At 32.6% G+C, this 16,569-nt stretch overlaps 1 protein-coding gene across 2 annotated transcripts in view; it reads left to right on the forward strand.

Annotated features, from left to right (window-relative positions):
* The window catches only part of LOC111051599 (rho GTPase-activating protein conundrum), an 82,873-nt gene extending 66,481 nt beyond the window's left edge, over window positions 1–16,392 (forward strand). For both annotated transcript variants that reach the window (XM_039420139.1, XM_039420144.1), the window contains exons 8-16: window positions 3,021–3,171; window positions 3,979–4,153; window positions 5,798–5,892; window positions 8,853–9,102; window positions 10,473–10,650; window positions 11,228–11,411; window positions 12,180–12,355; window positions 13,201–13,394; window positions 14,225–16,392. In XM_039420139.1, coding sequence (XP_039276073.1) covers window positions 3,021–3,171; window positions 3,979–4,153; window positions 5,798–5,892; window positions 8,853–9,102; window positions 10,473–10,650; window positions 11,228–11,411; window positions 12,180–12,355; window positions 13,201–13,394; window positions 14,225–14,346 — 1,525 coding nt within the window. In that variant the 3' untranslated portion in view covers window positions 14,347–16,392. The remainder of the gene's footprint in view (window positions 1–3,020; window positions 3,172–3,978; window positions 4,154–5,797; window positions 5,893–8,852; window positions 9,103–10,472; window positions 10,651–11,227; window positions 11,412–12,179; window positions 12,356–13,200; window positions 13,395–14,224) is intronic.
* The last annotated feature ends 177 nt before the right edge of the window (window positions 16,393–16,569 follow it).

The raw sequence follows: 16,569 nt of genomic DNA on the forward strand, positions 1-16,569 counted from the left end.
GTGTAATGGTGATACTGGGGTCTCGCTATCCAGAAGCGCTCTATATCACATAATACTAGATACCATTTCAATAATGCATTAGATTTTTTTTTATTCAACTGAGTTTCTTCAAAGATTTTTATTCCTATTTCTTGGCCCAAAAAACGAAGAATCCGTTATACAAAGATGATACTTGAGTCGTATAGTTCCAAAACGTGTCTTATCCACCAAAAATCAAAATGGAGTTTTTGATGCCAGCGCATTCTTTAGTCAATTTCTTATCTATTAATGTGGATATTTTGTTCCAAAAAATCTTATTGTATTAAAAACAGCCTTTGAAAATCGATGTTTATTCCAAAAAACTGCCAGTTTGTTCCAAAACATGTCTTCTCCAAGTTCATTTCAAAACGTTTCTAAATCAACCAAAAATGGCTACTCCAGTGAACAGTTCATTCCAAATCAAGTCTCATCCATATCTTATTGTTGCTCTATGAAAATATAGTTAAGAATATTGTTTTATTCTCTTGTCGGTTGTTAACACTCATAGTTTCAATTATTATGCAAACAGCCATCTAATGGCACTTTAGAATAAACCCTTCAAAGAGAATTATCCTCACACGGAATGATAAATTGCAAAAATTTTGGGTGAGGGGTGAGAGACTTTATCAAAGTGACATTGGACAGTCAAAATCTTTATTGAAGTCAAGACTGACAAATGATATTCAACTCAATGTTCTGCCTAATGGCAATCCTGTGAAAGTTACCAAAATAAATGATGTACATAAGCTGTTATTGAGAGACATTCCTCATCTCTCCTTTTATAGACGTTTGCTGCCTGCTGGATTTGCCACAGAAAATGGGAGATGACCAAGAGCTCATGAATGAGTTATGTTGTGAAGAAGACTGCACTGATGATCGAGTTGTTAGAGAACTCAGGGTCTGAGTCCTGAACAGACTTTTTTCTTGTGTAATGATCTGAATGAATGAGATCCAATTCAGCAACTTTCATTACTTCCACTTTTTACTCAACTTTTATGCTCAAAAATAACTTTTCTAGTACCTTTTATTATTTTCATGTATTGTTCAATATTCTTAATATTTTACTCATACTCAACTTTACACTTTTGATACTCATTATTGTATCTTAAGTGTGAAATAAAATACATTCTCTATAACAAACATCTTGTACATATTGAACTCAATTATAAACTTTGTTGTTATTAACAACATAAATTGTATTAACTTAAATAATCATATGTGAATCATAAACTATGTTGTTATTAACAACATAAATTGTTTTAACTTAAATAATCATATCTCTTCAATCATCATCTGGTATATGACACTCATGATATTTTCTATAATGAAAATCTGGTGTGGCGCACTCACACAACTTTCCTTGCCGTTATGAGAATTGATCACCTGACGCTAGTTTTCACGCGCATCTCAAGTCTACTTATAAACAAAGATTGATTGATTGATTGATTGAGTACTTTATTTATGTAGATTACAATATATACTGGCTTATACACTTATATACAATAGCTTACAATACAGCAAAATTATAGATGAATTTACATAATATAGACTAAGAAAATAATGATTGAACTGTATATGATATGAAAAAGCAATTTGTAATATAATAACTATAGATAATAATTATATTGTTATGCATCTACATAAATTGGCGGAGCTTTGGACAGAAAGAATATTAAAAATATCCTCCCCACTAACTCTCTACCAAAAGATCTGAGCCAGCTGGTCACAGGACAATAACGCTGGAGACATACGAGGTCTGTTATCTCTTCATAGTGAATCATTCAATAGAATCAACAGTTGCCAACAGTTCGCAATTGAAATAATAACATTTTCTCGAATTTCAAGCTTATTTTCAGTTTTAGGTGAAAATGTTACTGAGCATTAATTGTAGAGATTTTCATGCTCAATCTTTTCCACTTAATTTTCTCTGTTTAAATTGTATTTGAAGCCTGATAATTGGGAACCTAAAATCGAACTTTGCATAGATGGGGCTGAGCTCCTGGAATTTTTACAGATATGGGACTTGTGGCAGTTGATAGAGCTTATCAATGACTATTTTAGGTATTAATTTAATCAAAATCGTTGGAGCCGTTTTCGTGAAAATCTCGAAAAACCCAGTTTTTGACAACATTTTCTCCATTTTAGCCGCCATCTTGAATTGCATTTGATTGAAATTGTTCGTGTCGGATCCTTATATTGTAAGGACCTTAAGCTCCAAATTTCAATTCATTCCGTTAATTGGGAGATGAGATATCGTGTACACAGACGCACATACACTCACACACACACACACACACACACACACACACACACACACACACACACACACACACACACACACACACACACACACACACACACACACACACACACACACACACACACACACACACAACACACACACACACATACAGACCAATACCCAAAAACCATTTTTTTGGACTCAGGGGATCTTGAAACGTATAGAAATTTAGAAATTGGGGTACCTTAATTTTTTCGGAAAGCAATACTTTCCTTACCTATGGTAATAGGGCAAGGAAAGTAAAAATGTTGAATTTTTTATGAAAATCTTAGTTTCTATTGTAGTCCACTTGTCAAACAAAGTTCTCTTCAAGTTAGTGAGTCTGTTCCATAAAATGTGTTATCCATGCAAATTTGTTCCAAAATAGGTCTGTTCCAGAACGTTCCTTATTCATTATTTTATTCAAATTCAAGTGGATAAAACTTTGCAATACTCCAAAAGTCAACATTCTGAACTGTTCATAATTAGAAATAATTTCTTAGAAATACCATATAATCTCTGCCAAGCAATAGTAGTAATAATTATGGCATAACGTTTTTTGTCATTCCTGAAAAATTTGAAAAAGTGGAGAAGACACATTTTGGAACTATACGACTCACTTATACTCTTTCAATCTCTGCTTACATAAGAATAGTTTTTTGCAGTAACTTTTAACAATACAATTAATGTTAATTGATTTACTTTATTGAAACATTTGCAGAGAGGGACGAGATTATGTGTCGGATGATAGGAGTGGAGGAAGCCAAGAGATTCTGTACGATGGTGGTCGCAGACACAGTGCTGGGGGAGTTGAACTGGGATTCGAGGAGATGTGGAGGGGAGAAGATCCTTTGGATTATCAAGATAACAAGGTTTGTAAATTTTTATACTGAATTAGAGTATTATAATACAATACATAGTTTTGAGTAGCCATTTGATTAGCTGTTAACCTGTTAAAGTAATGAGCTTTTGAGAGAATTTACCCAATATAAATATAGAATATTATAATAGAAATACAAATCAAACACAGGATATAATCGAATTGATTCTTGTAAGTTCAATAGGTTGATGCTTTATAAATTGTCAATTATCAACTTGAAAACAAGCAGAGAATTTATTAACCAATCATTCGCGGGTAATAACTTTTTCAGTTCGTTAACAACTTTCTTAGTATAAATTATATTGAATGAGATACGCAAGTAGGAACGTTTAGCTTCTTCCTACTGTGAATAGAGAATTTCTGTCTATTTTTCATCTTAAAGTTAGAATCGATAATGTGCTAATAAAACTAAAGTTCAATGAATAAATAATTGACAATTAAATGACAGTTATTAAAGATACTGTATATCTATTTTAAAAACAGTATACATATTTTATTATGGTAGCTTGTTAGTAATAAATTAATTTGAATATAAATTCTTACAATAATAAAAAAGTAGTATTTCCGAAATAGTAGCAATATTTGTTTTTCGTTTGGAATTGTCTATTCAGTTAGTAATAAATTAATTTGAATATAAATTCTTACAATAATAAAATAGTAAGTTGTTTCCTGTAATATACATTAGATAGAAAAATATTCCTGTCATGTAATTGATACATTCTTCTTATAACTTTCAGTAAATCATTTCATTGTGGTGTTTATATTTCTAGATTACATTTCTTGGTGTATGTTTTTCCAGGATCAGAAATTGAATTGCTCTGAGGATATCCTGGGCCACACGTACATAGACTGGTTGAGTGACGAGGATGTCGCCAAGCTTCGTCCGCTCCTTTTCGTTGAGTTGACCGCAATGATGGATAGTTGTGGTGTACATTTTCACAAGAGGAAACCACATAAAAGAAAAAGGAAAGAAGGTAATATTTGAATCATATCAACGTGCATTTTCTAAGCATTGGAATAAAAATGTGCCAGAAGAACTTACTGATTTCCCTGAGAATTTACAACCCGATTGCTGTGATTGGAAAGATAATGGAATTTTCTGTTCACCGAAGTTCAAGTTTATTGTTGTCACTTGGTGCTCTACTGTCACGTAGAAGCTCCTCCAGCTCTTGAGTTTATCAAGAAGTTGAAAGGTTCCATAAACAACTTATTTACGGTATGAAATACACGATTTATTTTTTGGGAAAAACTTATCTGGAAAAGGAATGTTTTAGTTTCACTCCCCATATAGCCCAGTCAACGAAAGATTATAGAAGGAGAAGGTTGGAACACAATTTCGACCCCGCAAAACACAAATTTTTGTTCAGTTAGTCATATGTAGTGAATAGGACGTGGGAGTCGATGCCCAAACGCTCTTCCAGAGAGTAGGCGTTTAGTGACGCGTTTTCCCTAGTTAACAATTCTCTTTGTAGAGGATTTGTGACACTTGCAATCGAGTCTTATGCGAGTACGCATTGAGTTGGTGATCGCTCTCTCGACATCTCAACCACAGGGCGTGGTCGTGATCCTGCTTCTTCCTTCTCAAGGTATCTGGGCATCCTCAGTGATCATGTTGTGGTGTAACACTGGACTTCAAGGTAATAAACACGAACTTTATTATTGCTAAAAATGTGTCTTCCTTCTAACATTTCCGAGCCCTTAAGTTCCTCCGAAGCCTCCGAAACCTATGACCCGCTCGGGCCACTACACACATCGCTGAAATGCATTGTTCTCAAGATACATGAGTGTAAGCCAGAAATGGAAAAACGCAACTTTCAAACCACCCTCATCCGTTAAGCGCAAGGTGAATGGATGAGGACTTTTGCTATGTTTACCTCCTAAAGTAGTCCAAACAAAGCTGCGAAGTCAAAAATTGTGCTCCAAACGTTCCCTCCAAATTTCCCTGTCAATTGATCTATTGTTTTTAAACTAACGATTTTACACTCAACATTATAACGGCTGCAACAATCGTAGGGAGATGTTTAAAATAATGAAATAATACATGAAATTGAAGAGAATATAATGCTCTATGAGCTAATAATTAGCACGGATTTTTTTAATCAATCTTTAAAAAGCTATAAGGCCAATAAGATGAGAAAATCGGAGCCGGAAGGGTTTTCTTGAAAATGTGACACCTTCGAGAGCTCATATCTAGAAAACTATGAGAGATATGGAAAAATGTTTTAATGTTACAAATGGAACTTGCAGGCTAATTTATAAACTTTAATTTTGTATTTCAATAACATTTTCGAAAGACGCATATAGTTCGAAATATATGCAAAAAACAAAATATGGTACTTTCAAACCACCCACCCCCTTAGCACAGGGGGTAGGAGTGAGGACTTTTGATATATTCACCCCCTTACTATTCTTAAAAGAGCTGCGGGTTCAAAAATTGTGTTCCAAACTTTTCTCTCTATACATTTTTTGAGCATTCATTGCCTGGACTAGTATGGTTGTTTTTAAATTGCATGTTTCACTGAGAATTGAAGTTTATAATGTGCAATTAGTACTGATACCTAATGTCAGTTGTATTCAAATTTTAAAATGTTTTCTTATAGAAAAGTATTTGTTTTCAGATCGCAATCTGTTTGGAGTATCATTAGAGACGCTAATAGAAAATGACCAGCATTTGACCAACGAAGCTCACAATGTACCTCTAGTCGTTCAAAAGGTAACATCAATTCATTTATGTTCATAGTGTTGAGTAGTGATGTAAAATTCCCGGTAATTTAAGATCGAGGAAATATTCACAGGGAATGAATAAATAAATAAATAAATTTAAGGGAAATATTCCCAAAAATCATAAATTCCCGGGAATTTATGGGAACTTAAGGAAATGTATGATTTCTTTCATGAAAAATGACCGTAAAAGACGTTTTTTGTTACACATGGTCTCAATCACCTGTTATACAACAGATTTATTTAAGAAATATAAGGATGAATAACTTATAAATAATAGTAAGTTCAAAGAAAACAGTAATTTGAAGCTCATAGACTGAAAGGAGCACTCAATAAATCATGCAATTATTATTATATGCTACTTTCATGTCTTACAAGTTGAATAAGATTTTTTTACTTACTAATAAATGCCTGTGAATCAGGTAAACAAAGTCAACAAAGTATTGAGTGTAATTTAACTTTCTTTGCATTATTTTATTCAATTTCTCCGCACAAAAATAATTGACCCCCTAAATGAAGATTAGAGTAGAATATTAATCCAAAAAATAGAAATTATAAAATACAGCAAAATAGGTTTAACTAAAACAAGGAGCATACTCCAGTTTAATTCAATATTAAAAAGAAAATAATTCCACAGCTCACAACCTTTCAAGAGTCATTGAGGCTCACTTAACTTGTAATGAGATACTAGTCCAGGCAACGAATGCTCAAAAAGATATAGAGGGAAAAGTTTGGAACCCAATTTTTGACCTCGCAGTCCTTTTAAGGATAGTGAGGGGGTAAGCATATGAAAAGTCCTCACTCTTACCACACTCAACACTGAAACTACTATAAAAATTGATGGAAAGCATAAAATGATGAAATAATACATTAAATTGAAGAGAATTGAATGCTCTACAACTTACTGTCTTTTAAATACTCCTATAGTTCAGTCAATGAAAGATTGTAGAGGGAAAGATTTTGAACACTATTTTTGACCCCGTAGCTCTTCTTTTAAGGATAGTAAGGGAGTAATCATATTAAAAGACCTCACTCCTACCCCCTGTGTGAAAAAATTGCATTTTTTCGATGCATTCTTGTTGAGTAATGAGCCCTGAAAGTGCAAAAAATTGGAAGAATAACTGTCTTTTCAAAGATTTTACACTTTTAAAAGTGAATATCTCAAAAACTAAAGAAGATATCACAAAACTCTACTGTACAAAACTTGTTGGAAATTTATCTAGCTTCATTTTTACTCAGTTAGCCATGTCGCTGAAATGCATTGTTTCCCAGTTACATGCGTGTCAGCCAGAATTGAAAAATGCAACTTTTAAACTACCCTCATTTCTCAAGGAGTAGGGATGAGGACTTCTAATATGTTCACCTTCTAACTAGTTCAAACAAGGCTGCGAAGTCAAATATTGTGTTCCAAACATTCCCTCCCAATTTTCCTGACAATTGATCTATTGTTGTTAAACTGAAGATTTCACACTCAACACTATAACGGCTGCAACAATCGTTGGGAGATGCGTAAAATAATGAGACCATAGATGAAATTGAAGAGAATATAATGCTCTATGAGCCCATGATTAGCACGGATTTTTTCAATGAATCGTTAAAAAGTTATAAGACTAAAAAGATGAAAAAATCGGAGCCAGAATGGATTTTCTTCAAAATGTGATACCTTTTTCAACAAAAAATTCCTAAAGGCGCATATTGTTCGAGATATATGCAAAAAAACATAATATGGCACTTTCAAACCACCCCCACCACCTTAGCACAGGGGGTAGGAGTGAGGCTTTTGATATGTTTATCTCTTACTACCCCTAAAAAAGCTACGGGGTCAAAAATTGTGTTTCAAAGTTTCCCCTCTACAATCTTACATTGACTGGACTATACGAGTAAAAAGAAGTGAGTGAGTGAGCAAAAACAGGCTCAAAGAAGGATGGTTTATTGATTATATCAATGTAGAATGTGGCTGAGCTTGATCAATATCGAATAGAATGATGATTTATTGATTATATTGATGTAAAATATGAGTGGGATTGATCAATTTCAATTATTTTTAGAACAATTTTATAAATTCCCTTAAGTTCCCATAAATTCCCAAAATTTCTTTGCCTCGGAAATATTGCCAAATCATAAGTTCCTTCCCACTGGGAATATTCCCGATCCACATCACTAGTGTTGAGGATACTTCTTAAAAATCTTGAAGAAATTCAAACATATGAATCGTTTATGAATATGAAGGAATTTTGGAATCCCCCGATAAGGCTACCATCTCTTTGTAGGTGGGAGTTCCGCTGTTTCACATACACTAAAACTCTTCTTATAAATAAGGAAAATTAAATTATTGCCATCCAGTTCATATTCATTCATTTGTCATGAACAACACAAATTACAAATAATTCAAACAAGTAGAATACATTTCATAATTTATATCATATTGATATTCTTAGTATATTCATTGTATCAAAATAAAATAAATATAAACTAAAGAATAAAATAGGCTAGAGCTTATAACTCCCACCACATGGGACTCAACTCTGTTTTTTTAGGGTGGGGTGGGGGTTTAAAAGTTTGGTCAGTTTGTTCTGGGCAGCCTGTATCCTCACTTTCAACTTTCTCTACACTGGCTGTATGCATACAGAGTGAAAGGGGATGATGTGTGAGAGAGACATTCTTACGGTAAGAATCTTACCCGTACATCCTACATCCCTACCACACCAGTAACTTTTCTACCATTCGATGTTGTGAGGCTCATGGCATAGAATAAAACAATCTTAAGTTTTAAGATTGTTAGTTAAGTATAAGTTTTCTCTGCTCATGACATCTAATACAATTAGTTAAGTATAAGTTTAATAACCTCTAATAAAATTTTATGAAACATATCTTCATGTATTAATGGCATCACCAACAAAATGGAAAGTTGAGTACGGTCATAGTAATTGTGATGAATTTGTGTTGTGGCAGGTGCTGCACGAACTGGAGAGACGCGGCCTGGACGAGGAGGGAGTGCTGCGAGTGGCGGCGCACAAGGGCAAAGTGGAGGCTCTGTGTGTTGAGCTCGAGCACCACTTCTACAGTCGACCCGAGCACACTGACACCCTGCTGCAGCGCGCGCCCATCCACGACCTCGCCACCTTGCTCAAGAAGCTGCTCAGGGACTTCCCAGAGCCGCTCCTCTCTCTCCAGCTGGTCGATCTCTTCTATCAGTCGCACCGTTAGTATACTATTCAAATCAAATACTGAATATCCATTAGTATTATATAACATGTTGTATATTGTGTGGAAATGGAAAATAAATTTGACTTTGAAACAATGTGATTCAAAAAAGAAGAATAGCACAATGGAGAATAGAATCAGAATAGTATTCTTTGTTAGTATTAAATTTGTTACATGGGGCTACCACTTTAATTAAGAACTGTGAATTTGGTGATCAGGCTGACTCTTTGCTTCGGGACCATAATTGCAATAAATGATGATGGGCTACAGCACCAGCAACGGTTGTTGAGGGAGCCAGACCTCACTTTGAAGAGAACATTTGAGTGCTGCAGAGCCGCTGAAATCAGCAAACAACAACAACAAACATTGAAAAACCTGCCACCTCCGGACCCGAGGTTATAAACTTGACCCGATGCAAATAAAGAAGCTGAAACAGTTGCTACAAATAAGCTTAAACAATTCATTCCTTGATAAAATCTAAAAAGGGTACCTTGCAGTAACATCTGCATTTTAATTTCAATTGTATTCTTTGTAATTTGAAATTTTATTTCATTCAGTTTTCATCGCATTTTCTGATAATTAATTTGTACGTGTCTATTTTTCCAAATTAATAGATTTTATTATATGATTTGATCTCATAAAACTGTAATATAATTCATATACAAACTACTAATTTTCAGTGGAATACTCATTCCGCCTTTCAAACGTTCTTGATATGGGGAAAAATAAGTCGATTAAACGATATTTCTTTTCATTGATTGATAAATCAAGAATTAATTTTGAAGAAACACTCACTGTTTTATTTTTGTAAAATCGACTTTTATTTATTCAATAACAGAACTGCAGTTTCGTGTTAAACCAACACATCTTCAGTTGTACTGTGTTGGTTTCAACATGGAACTGCAGCTCTGTTATTGAATTAATAAGAGTAGAATTATCTAAAATAAAACAGCGTTTTTTCAATTATGGAGAAGTTCCAAAACATTAACTCATATTCGTTAAATTTTAACAAAAATTTATCTGTTACATTAGCGACATGTGCACTAGTAATAGAGAAAAATCAAACATTAAACAACCAATATTACTTTATAATATTCGCTGAGTTTATGATATGCTGAGTATGATAAGAAAATTGAATCACCAAATAATAAATGATAATTCCAGTATAAGTATTTATGTGTCTTTGCCGTCATCACTGAACCTTTTAAACCAAATTCTTCATGGTAGCAGTAGGCCTACTATTCAATTCAATTATGATTTTAATGGTGAAAGTAATTTATTCCAATACAATACCCAATGAATTTCCTAATCAAACTAAACTTGTTACCCAATGAAACATCAATTCAATGATTCAATGATATATTTCAGGTGTAACAGACACAGCACGAGCGCTGAATCTACTCGTACTCCTTCTTCCTGCAATTCACCGAGCCACTCTGCACGCCCTGCTCTCATTCATGAACAACCTGATCGCTCATCAGGCTCATAACAAGATGTCTGCCCACAATGTCGCTATGATTATAGCTCCATCTCTGTTCCCTCCAAGGTAATAATTATACTGGCAACTGAATTGCAAACAATAAGTGCTAAATTCATCTAGCACTACTAAATTCATCTTGAATTGACTCATTTTATGTTTTTTTTTTGTTCGCATTTCTTAATTCAATAAATTGTTAGGCTACTTATTTATACAATAAAAGTCATACAAATATGATCGAGAATGAAATAAGTGCCGGTTGCACTAAATCCGGTAAAATTCTAATTGTGATTCAATTTCACGAGAACCAATCAGAGAAGCCTTCATTCGTGAAATTAGTCACAATCAAAATTTAACCGGCTATTGTGTAACCTGGCTTTAGAGTTGAAACTTGTTCATTCCTGTATATGTAAGTTGAAAAGTCCTAGCTGATTGAATAAAAATATCCATGTAATTTATTAATGAATTGGATTTGGAGATATGTATGAAACTATTAGAACTATTGAGACAACAGCAAAAATGATTTTCTAGTAGTTATGATCTATTATGCAGGTACTATTTAACTTTATGAACTTCTTGTTGATAATCATCATTCTATGCATATAGATAGTATTGCATCTTTATTCTATTTATTTTTAAATTACAGATATGTGAGAATAGAGAAGGAGGATTTGAAGGCGCAGGTGGGGTTGGCAGCAGTCAGCTGCCGGCTGACAGAGATGATGCTCAAGTGCGGTGACAGCCTCTGGAATGTTCCGCCCAGGCTTCTCAAACAGCTCAGGACTCTCAATGATAAAGAAAAACTGAAGCTAAAGGAAAATAATAAACCCGTTAGTATAGTTATTGTTCTTTATTCGTACTCTCATTCATTATTTGCAATTAATTCTTAATACTATAGAAAACAAGCTCCAAATGAATTATTGTTTTACTCAATGATCAATTCATCAATTTCAATGAATATCCTATTCACAACATACTAAATAAGTAAATCTATCTTTCATCCTAGAACAGTAGGATTATTAATGAATAGTATATATCTATTTCTAGCAATAAAATTTTCTGTGCAGTCAGTTGACTGGTTTATGTAGTGTGTTGAGTGCAATCACAGGCTTCTTCTCTCACCTGAAGACATCTATGGTGAAAGTCGATGAACGAAGTACAAAGTTGGAAGTACTATAAGTAGTTGATAATAAAATAATACGATTTTTCAATTTTTTTCATTGACAGCTGAGATAATTTGAAAATAAATCCTCCTTGCATGAATTATGCCGTGTCTCATTATTTAGTGATTCCAAATTACTCTTATTTGATATAGATTTTTTATTTTTCTTGGTTTTTGATTAAATTTCATTTATTATAAGGTGTATGAGTAAAGTATGATTGAGAATGTATGGGTGTATGTAGACTATTATAACGTATAATATATTGAATAGTAAAGAGCAGGTCTCTCTGAGCAGAGTAGGTCAATGAGGAGTCATGTACATTCATTTTTTTTTTGCTAAAGAAACTCCATGGTACTCTTTTCGATGCTTATTTATCTCAAGTTCCTCTTCCAAAAACTCACTTTCTTCCAATAAAATATATTGGTATTATTTCAGATGAAGAAGTTCTTGGGGCGTACGAGGCATGTTGCGAGGGACCAGATTACTAGGAAAATCGACAACGAAGTTGATTTCCAGGAGGGTGTCATTCGAGTGAATGCGCCTCAGTTCCAGCTCACAGAAGTTCCTTTCACGTTGACACCTTCCACGAGGGCTGGAGATGTTGTTCTAAGGTATTTTTCTTTGAACTCATATTATTTCAGTCTCATTTATAATTAGAACATATAGGCCCGGTTTCAAGGACACTTATTAAATACAATATTGACCATTGAATCTATATTCAATCTAATGGTCCATCAGATTTAATAAGTATAATAGAAACAAGGATATAGCCAAGAAATTCTAATGTTATGCGTCCATAATTTTATTATAGAGCTTCTTGTATCACAATTAAATTTATGCAATCAGCAGAAAAGAAACATGTTGCATTTATATACCCTATCCAATCTATTGATTATGTAGAAAAACTAGTAGGGAAGAAGAAACCAGGATAAACCAGTAGAGTACCAGAAGAAATATGATAGGAACTATAGAATAATAATATGTATATAATATAATAATATTTGCAATAAAAAGGTTCTTTTTATTGACACTTTTCATGTAATTTTCTAAAATAATTTGTGTATGCTCATTTCAGATGTTTCCCAAATCAACCTTGAAATGAATAATGTATACAAATCATAGAATATTGTAATTTGTAATGAATTAGTGAATATCGTAATACGATTGGTGTGTAGAATAAACCCTTGTTTCCTATTGCAGTGTAAGACGATAGGCAAATCAGGCAAATCATCATCATAATATTTATTTAATATCAATATCAAATAGACTACATTTGATTCTTTCCCATACATCACTTTTATATTATTCCAATATTACAAAAATATATACAATTCCCATTCAAAAATTTAGATAAGAAGCTTCATTGGAATGGTGTTTCATTTTTGTCTGCTATTTATAGAAAAAAGTCGGTTCAGTCAATAACATGTAAAACGATTTTTAAAATTTTCACCTGCAGGCTGGTAGAGAAAGCCGAGCAAATGCCAGTTATTCAGGCGGTGCCAGGACATACGAAGCTGGGTCGCCGTGACATCAAGTCGAGAGCGCTGTCCGAACTGGCCCCAAATGGCAATCTCAGCTGCATCCTGTCCACAGCTGATCCTGAAATGGCCCAGCAGACTCATTTCCTCCACGAAGTTGGCGGCAATATAGGTAAGCACTCGATTCATTTTCTTTTGCTTCTGAAATTTGAACTGAAGATTTCGAAATTGGGAATATTTCTTGAACTCAATTGAATGATGAATTATTGTAAAATGTTTCCATATCCATTCGAAAATCTGTTACGGAATGACCGCTTTACGGTTTCTATACTCAAGAAAAATCAAACTCTGATCATCAGATCAGTCAAACTTTAATAATAGAATTATTAAATAAATTGATTGGAATTTGAAAAAAATGATGGGGTTTTCTATCTAGCTATCTTGATTAATTATAATTATTCTTATAGTTCATCAGTTCTGTTGTTGGCGTAATGAATGAACACTATTATTTATGATCACATTTCCATTTACGACGAATTTTTTTATTATTAAAAACCCACAAAACAAGACAAAAAAATTACAAAGAATTACGAAACAAATAAAACACATTAAAATGTTACAAATATAAAAAAATATAAAATTTATTTTTGATCCATTATAAAATTTCAATTAGCAAATTTCTCATCAAATAGGTAACTAGAAACGTCTTACGAGTTTACCATCTATTGTGATCTCCTAGATTCATGGCCTCCCATAAAACTGCACATTATGAAATTATAAATGATATATCATGCTACTTCTTGTGACTAACAACCTTGAACGGTTTTTATTCTGAATGATGCATATGTATTCGTGAATTTCACTTTATATACCGACATGTAGCTTTTGACTACTCTAAATAAGATCAAATCTCAAGCTAGGGTGAAAAATTGAGAACAAATTGTGACTGAGATTTTTTCACTTTTGGATAGAGAAATTCACAACTTCAAATGTACCTTTCAGGTCAAAGAAGGATAGAACCGACTGCCAATGTATTGGCAATCTACCAAGAAAATCCTAACGCTCAATGGATCATTGAATGCGATCACCGCAACGGCATCAATCAGATGTTCTTCAGAAAGTGATGAGCATCGCATCGTCGTTCATTTTCTAGATCAATCCATATTGAATTAGTCATTACTTTATTCTACTGATGTTCTATTTCATGTCTTAATTTCTATATGAATAAAAATATTACAGTTCAAAGTATCAATAGCACAGAATTGATAAATTGTGAGAAATCGTAGATATTAATCTGATAAGATCATCAATCGAATGAAATGGACTAGGTTGTTGTCAGCATGAAGACAACATTTTTCTATTTCACTGAAGATATTTGTTCACAGTTCCCTTGTGAACAACGTTTCTTCTATAGTAATTTACTTTAAATGAATTGGTGCCAATAGACCAATCCAATCGGAATTGTATTATTTGGATTGACTTTACTAGGAAAGCCATCCAAAACAAGCTAGAAAATTCATTTTAATTCACCTCGGCTGGTAATAATTCAATCTTTACAACGATAATATATTATAATGCAAATATTATAGGTTATAAATCATCAGAGTGCGTTCGTTCTTCGTTGGATCGCGGTTTTAGATAGGTACTATATAGGGTTCTATAAATTAATTATTTATTCTATGATTTCGTTTATGTTTCGAAATCTTAATCTTCGGATTAGTCATAATTTATATTGATTTATTCTAAATAACAATTTATCATTGTTGTAGAATGATTGGCATTAATATCACTGATATTGCATTGGGTATTATAGAAATTACAGTAATTGTAGGCTAATCTAATACACTACAAAACGAATAATTTTATTTTAATAGTTTGAGTTATAAGCATCCCAATGATTCATGTTAGAAAGAAAAAGTCATTAGAAACTCCGAAATAAAACTGCAATATTACACTTGAACTTTCTAGTCAATATCTTCTTACAAAATCTGAAAACATTAATGAAAAATGTCTGGTTATAGGCTACCTGTATCTTGATGTAATCTTTCTTTATTTCTATATATCTGAAATTTTAATTCTTTGACCAAAGCGTCAAGAAGAGTATTTGGATTGGTGAAGATACTGAAGAAAGAGTAGATATAAATAAATTGTATCAATAACGGTACAATCTCTTGTAATGCCTCTGTCTCTATTAGTGCCATTACTTTGTAAAATATTATTCATAATAACTATTTTTTATTCTCTATTTCTAATTCATATTTCGAGCTCATTATATTCTATTTTTTGTGATTATGAACACTTGATATAATCACAATTATCATCAAGTTATGCTAACGAATTACGGTAGGTCACAAATCAATGAACAAATTCATAAAATTTATTCAAATTTGAGATATATTAAGTTCCTTATTATAAAAAATGTGTGCCTAAAATTGGCTGATATATACGAATAATTTTATAAATTCCAATAATAATCTTAAAACGACTCTCTTACTTCTTACTTATAAACTTCTCATAAGTCTTGTATTTTATTAAATTTATTATCTATTATAATATACTATAACGTTTACAACTCTTCATCATGGAACAAAACACTTCTAATAACTAATTTATAGTATGTAGCTTTGTGAATAACATTAATTTATTCTTAATTTCTTTCATCGAGTTTGTGATAGTTTATTATTGGAGATTGAATAGATTATTGTTTGGTGATCTCAGGGCTAAGTTTCCAGATTGAATGCAAGTAGCGTATTTACTGAAGCCTTGGTAACTTACCGTGGTAAATTACTTTGAATTTGGAATTAATTCTATCAATTTTGTTCTCTATCAGAAATTTTTACTATATTCCTACTCATATTTTGATTCAATATCTTATATTTATTATTTGGTTTATTTTATTATGAGTTTATTTTCAATTTTGTGCCAGTATTATACTCTGTTAAATCGTTACACTACTTGTGCTTGCAAAGGTGCTCAATGATAAATTATAATGTGAAACGCATGTCGATCAAATGTTGAATTATAAATGTTACCTTAATATAGGAAAAATACGTTGAGCTTCAGACATTATATTCTGCAAACCTCTGGAACTTCGGCTGTAAATATTGTACAAATTGTTGAATATTATTCCGATTGTCAATATATTATACTCATGAATTTTGAGTTTGATGGAACATGTTTGTTTGTATTAATTTATCCATACCCCTTCTCCTGTAATGAGTTACATGGTGTTCCACTAGTATCTTAGCGTAATACGAGCTTCATTCATCGGTTGAAAAACATAGAAATACTTTACTGTATTTTCAAATGAGCATAATATTTTTAAACGCTATTCTGTTACATTCTGA

This window comes from Nilaparvata lugens, chromosome 1 (assembly GCF_014356525.2).
Source record: "Nilaparvata lugens isolate BPH chromosome 1, ASM1435652v1, whole genome shotgun sequence".
NCBI lineage: Eukaryota > Metazoa > Arthropoda > Insecta > Hemiptera > Delphacidae > Nilaparvata > Nilaparvata lugens.